This window comes from Triplophysa rosa, linkage group LG5 (genome assembly GCF_024868665.1).
Source record: "Triplophysa rosa linkage group LG5, Trosa_1v2, whole genome shotgun sequence".
Lineage (NCBI taxonomy): Eukaryota > Metazoa > Chordata > Actinopteri > Cypriniformes > Nemacheilidae > Triplophysa > Triplophysa rosa.
In genome coordinates this window covers 26423553-26438656 of record NC_079894.1, presented here as the reverse complement: position 1 = coordinate 26438656, position 15104 = coordinate 26423553, and the positions used below count along the sequence as shown (strand labels likewise).

Sequence of the window (15104 nt, the reverse complement as noted above, 5' to 3'; positions counted from 1 at the left end):
TACATCCTGCAATTTACCATTTAAATAAAAGTATAATATATTTTACAGTACGTACCACTGAGTACCGTAGAGATACACAAGTTTGTTACAAAATATATGTTTTTATTTATACTTATTACATGGCTCATTTGAATGCTTGATTCTGATTGGCCACTCGCGACATTCCAAGGGTTGTTTTTTCAAATAACAACCGCTCAAAACTAATAACACCCTGTAACCCGGATGCTGCAAATCATTTGAGAGGGGTAGTTTAATATTACACAAAAAATAATTATAAATATGTCTTTTATTAACATATATGACATTATATTTACAAATGATTAAACCAATTTGCCTGTTCCTGACGTTTGTACGTCGTTTCTTACTTTAAAACCGAAACTAAACAGCTTTTCCTCGCGGAAGGTCTGCATTCGGTAAAAATTAGCTAATAAAATATTTCAAATTCACATTTTATGTCCAGTTTTTTTCTCATGTGGCAAGTAGCCGTGTAATAAGTGGGATAATGTACAAGCAGCCAGCTGTTATCGCGAAATAAGCCGCAAAAATAACAACCGGCTGCCTGTACATTATCCCTTACATATTATTTATACATGTATATTATTTATAATTTATTAGTTATAATGTTGCTAAATTTAAGTATGTCCACTATCACCTTTTGCTATGTCCAAAAATCATAGTAAAAGAACAACCACTGTATTTCTTTATTTTTAATTGTTTTCTTTTGTATTCTAAGCACAGTAAAAATGTTAACACAGCATGGTGCAGAAACCGAGAGTTTACAAGGAGTCAGAAGCTAAAGACTGGTAACATCTAAGCTTCTCATTTCAAAACAGATCCAACCTCATGAAACGTGGCCTTGACAAAGTCAAACACAATAGCTTTTCCACAGCATGTAAGACTCAGGCATTAGCTCCAATCTCTCCTGGCTGCAGTGATAAAAGCACAGTAGAGGTCAAAGGTGACTCTCAGTGTGGCAGCTTTGACGGGCGAGTCAGTATGGCAGGGCACTCTGTCATTAATGGGACAGGCACACAGGTGGGCTCTCCGGGCAAATGAATGAAAAGCGCAGACATGAGAAAAGAGGGAGAAGCTGTGATTTTGGTCTGTGAGGCGCCTGACTTTTCCTTCAGCCTTTTATGGCTCGCATCCCTTAGGGAGTGCAGCTTAGGGAGGCATGTTATTACACCAAAAGCAGTCATTTGTGACTCTGTTTCAGTTAATAACACAAAAGATTCAAGCAGCATAAATTTGGTTTATGATTGCAAGACAACAGCTCTTTTCCAAAAACTGCTTTGCTCTCCTCTATACTGACTACATACCATAAAGGCAGTTTTTATGCAAAGCTCAAGTGTGATTTGAAGATTTGAATATACAGCTGCGGAAAAAATGAAGAGACCATTGCTAATTTTCATTTCAAATGACGATTTCTATATGTAAAGTGGCCATTCCAGTCCAGTGTCTGTTGAATTTCAACAAATTCAAACCTCAAGAGTGACATAAAGTCATCCAACAGCAATGTGAAAGACTGACAGCATGACAAAACACATGAAAACTGTGATAAAAGTTTGAGGTCATCACATAAAAAACATATATATATTTTAAACTTTTCTACTGTAAATTGCTTAGAAGTGAATAACTTGTTTTCAGTACTTGGGGTCTGAAAAAAAAAAAAATATATATATATATTCTGTTATTTTGACCTGTTTCTCCAGTTTTCGTTTTCTGCAAATAAATGCAATTAGAAACAATATTTTTATTTGAAATTTGGGAGAAATGTTGTTAGTAGTTCACAGAATGAAACAAAAATGATAATTTTACTTAAACACATAACACATACATAAATAGTATATTTTAAAATCAGAAAACGGTCTCTGAAATGGTCTCTTAATTTTTTCCGTGGCTGCAGTTATAGTTTAGTATTATAGCATACTTGAGTACTTACTACAGTAAACAGTAAACTGTAGTAAATGGGCTAGTGGCACAAGATGGCACCGGTGAGCTCTTGCGACGCCAGGGTCGGCAGACTAATTTCCGGTCGTATAGAGTTGTTTTGGCTTAACAAAGTGCTGAGCAATGTAATGAGGATCTGTCGTATCTCTGCTATATTACTTTCTTCTTTTTAATCCGGTCTAAAATCCTCCTTTTCCCATACAGTTTTATTCGACCTGAAATTAGTCTGCCAGCCCTGGCGATCCAAAAGCTCGCCGGCGCCATCTTGTGCAAGTAGTGAATTATAGTATACTGCATATACTTTGATAATGTATATACAACAGCATTTTTTGGTCACAGCTTTTTTTTACAATTTGCTGTCCCCTCAAAATAACTCAACAGACAGCCATTAATGTCTAAACCGCTGGCAAAAAATGTGAGTACACCCCTAAGTGAAAATATCCAAATTGGGCCCAAAGTATCAATATTTGTGTGGCCACCATTATTTTCCAGCACTGCCTTAACCCTCTTGGGCATGGAGTTCACCAGAGCTTCACAGGTTGCCACTGGAGTCCTCTTCCACTCCTCCATGACGTCATCATGGAGCTGGTGGATGTTAGAGACCTTGCGCTCCTCCACCTTCCGTTTGAGGATGCCCCACAGATGCTCAATAGGGGTTAGGTCTTCACCTTTACCCTCAGCTTCTTTAGCAAGGCAGTGGTCGTCAGTGGTTGTGTCTGGGGTCGTTATCATGTTGGAATACTGTACATCATTATGTCACAGTACATGTTGGCATTCATGGTTCCCTCAATGAACTGTAGATCCCCAGTGCCGGCAGCACTAATGCAGCCCCAGACCATGACACTCACACCACCATGCTTGACTGTAGGCAATACACACTTGTCTTTGGACTCCTCAACTGGTTGCCACCACACACGCTTGACACCATCTGAACCAAATAAGTTTATCTTGGTCTCATCAGACCACAGGACATGGTTCCAGTAATCCATGTCTTTAGTCTGCTTGTCTTCAGCAAACTGTTTGCGAGCTTTCTTGTGCATCATCTTTAGAAGATTCTTCCTTCTGGGATGACAGCCATGCAGACCAATTCGATGCAGTGTGCGGAGTATAGTCTGAGCACTGACAGCAATGCGGGCAGCACTCATACGTCTATTTCCCAAAGACAACCTCTGGATATCACGGTGAGTGCGTGCACTCAACTTCTTTGGTCGACCATGGCAAGGCCTGTTCTGAGTGGAACCTGTCCTGTTAAACTGCTGTATGGTCTTGGCCACCGTGCTGCAGCTCAGTTTAAGGGTCTTGGCAATCTTCTTATAGCCTAGGCCATCTTTATGTAGAGCAACAATTATTTTTTTCAGATACTCAGAGAGTTCTTTGCCATGAGGTGCCATGTTGAACTTCCAGTGATCAGTATGAGAGAGTCAGAGCGATAATACCAAATTTAACACACCTGCTCCCCATTCACAACTGAGACCTTGTAACACTAACGAAACACATGACACCGGGGAGGGAAAATGCTAATTGTGCCCAATTTGGACATTTTCACTTAGGGGTGTACTCACTTTTGTTGCCAGCGGTTTAGACATTAATGGCTGTGTGTTGAGTTATTTTGAGGGAACAGCAAATGTACACTATTATACAAGCTGTACACTCACTACTTTATATTGTAGCAAAGTCTCATTTCTTAAGTGTTGTCACATGAAAAGATATAATAAAATATTTACAAAAATGTGAGGGGTGTACTCACTTCTGTGAGACACTGTATATTTTCTGAGAAAAGCCACCAATTGCCTAAAACGTAATTGCGCTTTAAAAATGTTTGGCTTTACTCAAAACTGAATTAAAAAAGGCATTATTTGTCGTTCCACACTTTGAAGTTCTTAAGGGTGAAACTTGTGGGATAAATTTCCCGCCAAAAGTATTGAGGCCGTGTTTAAAAAAAATTATAAGTGTAAATCAAAAAATTAAAACCGTGAAAAAACACATTTTAAATTATATTGCACAAAATTAATACATAAAGACATCGTTGTCCAAATCGCACACAAAATAATGTTTTCCTTGTTTGTTTTACTCTTTTTTTGTTTTCTCTCATATTTTCTGCTTATATTTACATTTTTTCTACGCATAGGTTATTTTTTCCCTCACTTGTTTTTCCACATTCTGGGCTTGCTTTTACAAATGCTGCAGTTCGAGTTTCATGGTAATTAGGGCGGGCTTTACCGTCATCATTGGTCCACTAGTTCTAGATTGACAGCTCAGAAACCCAGGTAATTGAACATAATTATATTGTTACTGAGTTTCAGATACACTTCTTATGTCTGTTAAGAGTATTCTCTGCCTGGTCAATTAAGTCGTTTGTTATCTGATTCGACCATATAGTTAAGTTAACATACATGTGTCCTGTTAGCTGGGTTTAGTCAGCGGTGCTATAGTTAACAGTTACTCTATTAAGTTATTTAAGATAACTGGCTGTGTATTTAGAAAAAAGACTGAATTGGTGTGAATGCGTGATGTTGCTAGCTCATGAGAATGATTATGCCATGTGTATCTTAACTCATTTAGATGAGCACATCATGTAGCGTCTTTTCTCGTGATTTCTCATGCTTTTCTGGGTGAAGGTAGTTAACTACTGTTGAGAAATTCTGGCTGGTAACCATCTATCAGTAATAAACGTTACCCTGGATAACTGTGCCATTTAAATACTAAACGTTATGGCAATGCTTTCATAAATAGACCCATTTTACTTCATGTTGCAGTCGTATGCTAAAATTATATATTAATTTTGTGCAATATAATTTAAAATATGTTTTTGACAAGCAGAGCGGGACGGGGGCCGTGAGGGATTGGCATCTCTCACGGAGGAGCTCCGGAAGCATAAAGGGAGGAGCGACAGCAGTGAAGGACGAGAGAGAACCAGGCCGTTCCCGGCCCTCGTCCCGCTCTGCTTGTCATAGTGTTTAAAGTTCTGACTCGCGTTTTTTATTTATTTTATTTTTGAAAGCTCATTATTTTTTCAAAGAAGCCCACCATACTTTTGGCGGGAAATTTATCCCACAGAAACTGTTCCAAAATTACAACTGTAATGCCTTGGTATCATGTCTAAGAAATGTTTCTGTTTTCTTTGTGCGTGCGTGCATGTGTGTGTATTAAAGGTTTAGGAAAAGAAAACTGTATATATAGTAATAACACAGCAACATATGCAAATGGTCATATTTTAAGGATATTACTGTCTATGCATTATAATAATGTGATGCATCAAGCATTTTAGTGGATCTTGTTACACACTCTGTGTTCAAAAAGAAGTATCATAAAACAAAGGATGTTCTGCCAAAAAACAAAGCTTTGTTGTAATTTGTTTTTTTGGCTTCCTTATGTAATCTTCCATCACAGCGTATTACCAGAAACCCCGGTCTGAAGCATCTGGCTTCCTTTCCTCTACTAAAATCAAATATTCTCTCCCCCTTCTGTCCATTTTCTCTCAATCTACTGTTAAGTGGCAGCTAAACGCTCATGGCCCTTAGTGAGTACAGCATTTTCACAGTAACAGACTGAGCTGTAGAGAATCATGTAGGTTTAAGTGAAGTGATGCAACTCGGGCAAAAAGACAATAGCAACGTTTCTCATGCAGCCTTATAACTTGATAATAATACGTATGATTTCTGATATAAATCAATTGCCTCATTGAGACAGATACGATCCTATATAACAAAAGTCTAATGGAATTGTTATTTGAAAATGTTGCTATATTAAATCATTTGTTCAATAAAAAATAATATCCAAGTAAAGGGCTGAATATGCTTCAGCAAAATGTAAGAACAAATAGCTGTTGGCCAAAAACGGTGCTATTCCCCTCACTTAGTCCAACACATAGCCTATGTAACTGCAACTCAAACAGACCACCGCAGCAAGGGTGTGAGTGTTGACAAAACAGTATACTGCTACTTAGCTATTTTCCAATGTCTTTCTACCTTTGAGCCAAGAACGAAGAACTTCTTACTGTACACAGTTCATTATTTTGAGAACTTTTTCAATCTGGGTACTTCGAAATCTGCATTGAACAGAAGTTGCGTTTTTTTTTCATATTACAACGTATATCCGAGTGAAACGACTTCTAGAATGAGAAAAAAGTAGGGCCGAAATTGAATCATTAGTGGAAGATAGAAGCCGGCCACTGGATAGCCATCCTCGCACAAAGATATACATTATGCAGAGCAACGTGATCTCATGAGAATTCATATTTTGTGTAAAATGTGGTTCTACAAAACGTATATTTACTTACGTTTGTACAAACAATAAAATGCAAAATAATGACGTTGCCAAGTGGTTGATATCCTTAGGACAACATCATGTTGACCCTGGGACAACGTTTAAATCAACCAATCAGATTTCAGAAATAAATTTACATTTTATATTAAGTTTAATCTTCCAACCAGGATTAGGTCCTTCTAGACCATTGTTTTTCACTCATCATTTCCCTCTGATTTTAGGGTTAAGTTATGGTTAGGTTGGGGTTTGGTGTGGGTTTAGGTTTTATTTATAAAAATGTTGTCCTTAGGTCAACAAAATATGTTGATCATATGCAAAATCAGGTCGAGCGCATCTATACGCACAGTAATAACGTATTAACGACACATGAAACGTTAATCATTTATGAACAACTTTACAGACTTACAAATTAATGCATATGCATATCGTAATCGTGGCATTAACATTTATTTTATTATATTGTTTTTATTGGTCATAGGCCCATCAATGGCATTATGTTTTCAATTGTGCTTATTAAAGTTTACTCGTTTACTTATTATGAAATGATTTCGGTTCTGTGTGATTTCTGCTGCCAACTCGTTTAGAAGAAACAAGACTTGAAACTCTTAAATATCATTTCTGCAGTTGTTTAACCATTACTATCATGTAATCTTTGCTTTGTTTGCCATGGGACACATGTGTTTTCTCCAACATGCTGCGACTGACAGTAGAACCATAAAATACACCAAAACGGCAAAATAATTACAAAAAAAATCAATTTTATTCGTCAGATGTAATCCATATCTTCAGAATTCGTTCAACTGCGAGGAACAGAACCAAATCCAAGTCTTTATTTGGCGATCTTCATCTCCATCCTGAGTAGCCACCGTTAGCAGCAACACTGGCGCTGAAGCGCTCGCTCGAAAGTCGAAACAAAATTCAAAAGTTGCCTCCGGCGCCATCAAAAAGCTTTATGACGGGTTTTACGGCTGGAAAACCGAACACTCATTGGCTCTCTCCTGCTTGGTCACAGATTGCGACATGCCGTGTTTCTGGTGAGGTGTGTTTGAAGGACAAATTCGCGCTTTTACAGAGTGGATTAGGATAATGATCTGGATATTTTCAGCGATTAACTATTTAAATTCTGCCATATTCCATACACAAAACTGTTGTTTTCCACCCGAGTGGACTGCGACTGCAACGTATCGTCATTTGGACTACTTTAGGTATTTTTTAAATAAATAAATTCCTGTGATTGCACTTATCTGTCTGTCATGTCTTTCTTTATACTGTACATATTAGTTTTTCTTTATACTGTACATATAAGAAATAGTAATGGTTATATTTTGGGAGACAAAAACACCTGGAATATTTATAAATTAATCATTTAATGTGTGTTTCAAGAAACATGTGCGTTTTGAACTTAGTAAAAGAAGAGTAGATGCAAAAAAAAAAAACTAACACAGAGCTTCCTGTGTATCGTCGCAGGTGGAAATTGTGGTGGCGGTTAAAGGGTTAGTTCACCAAAGAATAAACAGTCTTAGTCGTTACTTACTCACCCTCAAGTCGTTCCGCAACACAAATTAAGATTTTTTTATGAGGTCCGAGAGCTGAATTTTCATTCTTTGGTGAACTAACCCTTTAAGGGCTTCATTGACCTATACACTGTAAGACAGATTCAGATATCAAACAACCTCCAATATGAAACAAGTGTCAAGAGATATAAAATTGCCCTCTATATCCCAATTCCATGAAATCCCTTCTGTGCGAGGCAGGGTCTGAGCAGGGTGTATCTGTGGAGAGCTCCGAGTTATGGTTTATGTGACATTTAATGGGTCTTTTTCTTTCCTTTTCCATTCTCTGGCATAGCATGAGAGCTGGTGCGAAGAGACGGCATATGGTGTTGATGTAAGAGCTTTGCCAGGTGTAGCTGAATCTCAGCTTGGCTCTTTTACACAAAGACAGTACAGTATAGATCCCCATCAGGAGGACTACTTTAATAGCCTACAGCATCGGCTCTATATGCATGGAGTCTTCAGTAGGCCTAATTCATTGTTCCAGATGGACTTACAGTAGGCTACCTAACGTTCATGAGATCCTTTCTAAGACAATCATGGAATCTGTAAGGTTTCATACATCAGTGCTGCTCAACTGGTTCTGCCTTAGGACCCAGATTTTAAAATGAAATAGTAACCAATGAAGTACCACATGTGTTATCATCAAAAAGAAAATGTTATTAAATGTAACAAATGTCCCAAAAGAGGGGAAGTGTTTTGTCTCTTTTTAATAGCCACTGCACTGTATTTATTTGTTGTATACTGCACTGTATTTATCATGCTGTCAGCGACCCTTCCAGAACCCTATCAGAACCACTTGATAACAGAATTATGTTTTTCAAAAGTGCTTTGCATCTGCATTTGCGTATGACTCTGACTCTTACCTGGAAATTTCCAGCATAATCCTCCTCATGGTCACCGTTCTGTCCCTCCTTCAAAGCAATGAGAGTAAAGCCTCTAAAGTACGCAGGGTTGGTAGCATACAGGGTTACTGGAAGTAATCACAATAATAAATCTGTCACATAACCTATATGATTGCATCTACAGGTACAACACAAACATTCATGGCAGTTTCAATAAGACCCATGCAATAATGATAGTTTACAATCAAAGGTTCTTAACAATATTTACTTAACCGATAACCATTTTATTCTTTAACATTTTATTATATCTTTAACATTGTCAGCTAACACTACATTACACATATATAAACAGATCATTAGTAAAATGACATTAAAATAAATATGTCATATTTTACAGAAGTGTGTCTTTAAAACTTGTGAGCCGCCTAGACAGGCAACTGTTTTACAGTAAATATACTGGGGACGCACATTTTTAAGATTACATTAACATTTACATGTATGCATTTGGCAGACGCTTTGGAAGCGACTTACATTGCATTATCCTATACATTTATACATAGGTATGTGCAATCCCCTGGGATCCAACCTACAACCTTACGTTGTTAACGAAATGCTCTTACCACTGAGCTACAGGAAAGCTTGGGTATGCACATTTTACTCAAGTAAACATTTCTTTACACTAGCAGCACATGTTGGAAGGTTATTATCATGAACCTGCTGTTTACTGTCACCAATTTAAGATTTTTTTTAATGAAATGCTATGTAAAATATTTGCATTCATTATATTACAGGATATGTATTTCATGGCTTTTCGATGATGAAACACAAAAACACAGAATAATTCAAAACAGCAAACATGTGAAAGTTAAATCAAATGAATTGCTTTTGCCAGCACTAATGAGTGAACTACAATTGCAACATAAAAGTTATCCCAACCTTATTATTACCCTGAAAACCAGTGCTAGGGACAGCAAGAATTCTTGTAATGCTTTTACAGGACCCTTGACAACTTTTTCGATGGACAGCCACCCTGTGTTGCCCCTGTATTGTGGCCATGAGTCTATATAATCTCTGGGTTTCGATGCGCACTATCCGCGCCGCGCCGATGGTCCTGACAGGACCTGAAAGAGTGGCACGTACCTCGGTAAGTGCTAGCGGGCTGATAGTGCTCCGGATCTCCCTCCACCCGCAGTCTGAAGTCACTGAAGCTCTCCCTCCTGCCCCCGGCTCCATGCGGCTGAGCCCGCGTTATCCAGCTGCAGTAGCCGTCTGACGGAGCCGGTCTGTCCGCGGGTTCCTCCGGCATAGTTCCGCACACGCAGCCGCTGAGAAGCAGCAGGACACCGGCTCTCCAGAGTCCCGATCGTGCTCCCTTCATGCTCCCAAGTGTTCGATTACAAGTGGGTATCTAGAGTGCTGAAAACTCTAGTGCAAACTAAACTTCGTTGTACTAGCAGGATTCCATATACGCAGATACTGATATCTCCTCCTCGCTGTTATAGTGGCATCCTGAAGAGACGAGAGCGATGAGGAATCTAAAGCAGCAGACTGACTGAACTGCTGTTGTCTCACACTGACAGCTGAATGCATTCAGCCACACACACACACCGCAAACAAAGAGCACATGCTCAGAGCAGGGCAGCCAGTGTTTCTTGGTGCGCACCCCTCCTCTTCCTGTCTCTCCCACACACATTTAAATTTATTTTTGTATGAATCTAAACTATGTCCTGCCATAATGATACAAGTGAATCGTTAATTAAATTCTTAATTACTACGATTAATAAATCATTGACAGATGTATAGTAAAACATATTTCTAAATGTTTTTGTTTTTTAAACAAACTTATACGGTCAACATGTTTTTTTTATCAAGTTTGAGACTATTGTAATCCCACTCAATAGGTTCCGCTATTAATTCTGTTAAAGCAGGTTTATTAAAAGTATTGCAAGAGTGATTTGACAGTACTCCATTCAAATCTCAAATCATGTTATTATTGCTCCTTCATTAAAAGAAACGGAGGATAAACCTATATGATAGTATTGAACACCAATGACATAGAGCAAAAAGGCAGGCCAGTAGCCTACAAAGGTTTGAATTGCACATTTCTGAGGATTCAAACATTGTTGGAAACATTTGGGATATTTTCATGCAAAAATCTTGCATATTGTCTCTTTAATACTTGCTGTTCCCTGACCAGGACATTTAATAAATCAAGTTATAATCTTCTTCTGGATATCCCACGGATTTGGTTTAAACGCGTGGTTTAAAAAAGTGTGATCAAGCTTTTGCTGCCCTATAGGTTGTTAAATGGTCTACCTCTGTCAGTTAGGGCCTCATAATCTGTGCATTTGTTTCAAATTGGCTTTTAAAACTCAACAGTATTGGATGTCAGATTTTTACTTTCTGTCGTCTAATGTTGTAGCTATTTTTTGTATATGTCGTCTAATGTTGTAGCTATTCCTGTATATGGATATTGTGTTTACTATTGGTGGTTGAGGAGAGACCCCCCTCATATGATTATGAAGCGCTTTGGGTGTACAGCAATACACATTAAAGCGCTGTATAAATGCCTCATTCATTCATTCATTCATTTTATTTTTCTGCTGAAGTAGGCATATATCCCTTCTCACAGTCTCTCCAGTCTCTAATTGAGTATGATTTATTGTTTGTATAAGGGTCCACAATAGACAATGAAGACCAACCTAATGATCAACAAATATATGGCTTATTTTCCAATGAAAAACAATCACTATTGTTTTACTTGAATTCTACACTAAGCAGAATCCACATTGTGACTAAATTCAGTATCTTGATCACAGCAGTAGATACTTATATATCATGGGAAGACACATAAACAACGAAAGAAAGGATGAACTGCTTTGTGTTTGTTTGTTTTTTTGCTTTGTAGCTAGCTGTTTAACTTCTTCAGAGTGACACAATTGCAAGGGCAGCATAGTCCGAGATAGTTTAGTGGCGGAGTGAAACAGTCAGTGAAAACGGTTCAAAAGTCAGTTCCTGTGGTGATCCTGGTAGAATATCGCATGACTCTCAGCCAATCGATTCGAGAACCAGAAAGAACTGTTATAATATTACTAATATTTTACTGACATGGTATATATGGACTTCAAAGGATAATGATGTTAGTTTAGGAGAACAGAGGTCCCTTAGGCATCTATCAGAGGTTTGAGGATTGTGGATGTTCTGAGCCAGCAGGTGTCATAAGAGTGTCCCATAGTAGCTCATGTCATTGTAAAATTATATGCACTGTGATGTCATTTCAATCCTGTCTGACTTTCTTTCTTCTGCAGAACACAAAAGAAGATATTACGAAGAAAGTTGATAACCAAACATCATCGGCCCCTATTGACTTCCCTCGTATGCCCACATACCACTGATACATTTCTCAAAATATCTTACTATGTGTTCTACAGAAGAAAGAGTCATAGGTTTTGATCATCACGAGAGTAAATAAATGATGACAGATTTTTTTTTTCTGAGTGAACTATCCCTTCAATTGTATACTAAAAAGTGAATTTAACATTATTTAGCTTTTTTACTTAACCCTATAAAAACTTTTTGTGCAACCTAAAATATTTAAGTTTAGATTTTATGACATCATAAATAATAGGTTTGACCCAATCCAATTAATTGAATTAATATGTGGATGCATTGCATCTGTAAGTTTGTTGAATTGAACAATAAAATGTTTTAAATTAACCATCAAAATGAGTTATTAGAGAGCTACTTTCTCAAATATCTTGGAGTGCCTGACTGCTAACTGAAAAGAACTGTATATATGTAATTTTGTATATCATGATTTGTGTAATTTATCTAATAATAAAACATAACCTATTCTGATTATAATTTAAATAAGGAAACAGAAAATGTTATATCTCCACTCTCCCGAATACTTTAAACAATCTTCACTTCCAAACCTGACTGACTTTTGTTGGTTTTTATTTATTTTAAGTTTTACCTGTAAGTAAATGCTGCCAACCAATTAAAACATGAAATAAGAAGCACAGATGAAAATTAAACTGAAAGGTGCTATAATGTTGACATCAAACAGCCGTGAAAAGTTATTTTCTGCTGAAATTGTTGTTCTTTCTTAATTAACAAATTGGCTTTAATTGCAACACCTTTAAAGAAACCATCTGTTCTTCCATAGGTCTCCCGCAAACTTCTTGAATGTAGGTGTTTAAATTTTGCAGGTCCAAGTAGTCAATGCCCACCCACCAAGAGTTCAGTCATAGGTATGTTGATTAGAATAGTGTAAAGACTTAAGCACTTTCAACACATTGCTTTGTAAACTTGAACAGTCACCTTGGAATTATAGGGTTTCTGTATTTTTATTATTTTTGTCAAAATTCAGTTTTGAGTTTATTTGCAAAACATTTAACTCTTTTGTTTTAATCATGTTTTCTTTATGCTGTTATGTTTTTATTGTGTTAGATCGCTGCTTTTTTTAGTTATTGTTACTTGATCAAAACAACCCAACTGCAGTTTGATTGATATTACTTGGAATCAGTGGTGGACAGTAACGAAGTAAATTTGCATGAGTACTGTACTTAAGTACACTTTTTGAGTATCTGTACTTTACTTGAGTATTATTTTTTCTGAGTACTTGTACTTTAACTTTACTACATTTGAAAGACAAATATCATACTTTTTACTCCACTACATTTATAAAAAGGTCAACAAGTAGAAAATGGTTTCTATGCAGCGGGTTTTCCTGTGTGCGCAATTTATCTGGCTTGCGATCTGCCAGGACCTTTTACTGTTGCCAAGTATTTCAGTTTTTCTATGCTCGCCGTTTTCCGGCAAGCTTTGAATGGCCATTTGGCAGTTTTTTAACGGAAATCTGGCAACTCTGGGATCTTCCCCGCTAAACTAATGTAAACGTAGGCGCTGCTACACCATTGATAGTGCTCTAAAAAGACAAATAGAACATTAAAAGACGAAAAAGGCACATGTTAAAGTGTGGTGTAATCATCTGTGGGTTACGATCAGTCAAAGAGCGTAGAAACATTGTCATGAAAATGATCGGCATAACGGCTAAACGGTAAATAAGCATCACATACACCTTGAGCTACACGTGCGTGTTAACCTCGGTTCCCTTTCTGTCGGTCTCTCGACGTTGTGTCGAACCGACAGAATGGGGTTGTCTTGAGAACCTATCATCTTCTGAGTATATTGAAAAGGCCAATGAAAATTGGCGAATGAAATTTGCATGCCGGGCTCCTCCCCGGATGTCCGGGTATAAGAGGGAAGCCGGCGTGCTCATTCATTCACCTTTTGTTCTTCAGAGCCTACGCATCTGATGAGCAGCTTCCAGATCTTCGCTGATCTTCCAGTTCTTCGCTGGTTTTCTGCTGGAATCTACGACGTGGTGCAGCGGACGGTCCCTTCCTGCAGCGACTTTCCCCTGGGCGTCTCGGCAGTTCCAGAAGTGTCTGAGCACTTTTTTTCTAAAAGAGTAAATTTCTCCAGCGTGGCATGTCCCGCTGTTCTCTTGGGTGCGACGCGCTCATTGAGGAAGGGGATGGACACGATGTCTGTCTCACGTGTTTGGGTCTCCAGCACGCTGAGGCAGCCTTCGTGGATACATCTTGCCCGCACTGCGGGAGGATGCCTATCCAGACGTTGCGGTCACGGGTGGCTGTATTCTTTATGGGTAAAGCCACCACCTCGTCTGTTACCCGATCCGTGACGGCAGTGACTACGGCCCTGCCGCCCGTTTCCGTTAACACCGGGGGTGATATGGGGATCACCGTGAACGTTAGACCGCCAGCCACAGGCTCACGGACCGTTCACGCCCCGTCACGCTTGTCTGACCATTCCTTAAGAGGCGGTACTACCCCGTCTTGTTCCTCCGTCACGTACTCGGGAGTGCGTGACGAAGATGAGATGTCGATCGCAGCATCGGAGGGCGACCTCTTGGCATCCGACCCCGACGATTCCTCGGAGCTCCCTCCCCCGGGGGGTCGAGCCCAGGAAGAGGCGGACGTTGAGATGTCAACCATGCTCTTCCGGGCCGCCGCGAGCATTGAGCTGCAGTGCACAGCACCGCCTTTACCCCAGCGCTCGCGGTTGGATACGTGGTACCTGGGGTCTGAGAGCGGCTCCAAGCCGCGCCCAGCGCCGGTCCCGTATTTCCCGGAGGTACATGAGGAGCTGAGTAAGACTTGGAACGCGCCCCTCACAGCTCGTTCCAGTCAGAAAGGCTCAGTCGCCCTTACTTCCCTCGATGGTGGGGCGGCCAGGGGCTACGTCGAGATCCCCCAGGTGGAGCGTGCTGTCGCGGTGCACCTATGCCCGCAGACAGCGGCCACCTGGAGGGCTCGGCCTAGACTCCCATCCAAGGCGTGTAAGTTTTCGGCATCGCTGGTGTCGAAGGCTTACATGGCTGCGGGCCAGGCCGCCTCCTCCCTCCACACCATGGCCATCCTGCAGGTGCACCAGGCCAAGGCGTTGAAGGAGCTCCACGAGG

At 39.4% G+C, this 15104-nt stretch overlaps 1 protein-coding gene across 1 annotated transcript; it reads right to left on the bottom strand.

Moving 5' to 3' along the window:
• Positions 1–8023: 8023 nt before the first annotated feature.
• On the bottom strand, positions 8024–10249 carry LOC130554818 (spondin-1-like). Its single transcript, XM_057334689.1, has 3 exons — positions 9755–10249; positions 8636–8742; positions 8024–8143 (listed from the first exon to the last, which is right to left on the bottom strand). The coding sequence occupies exons 1-3, from the start codon at positions 9990–9992 to the stop codon at positions 8024–8026; spliced, it is 465 nt and encodes a 154-aa protein (XP_057190672.1). The 5' UTR covers positions 9993–10249.
• Positions 10250–15104: the final 4855 nt, after the last annotated feature.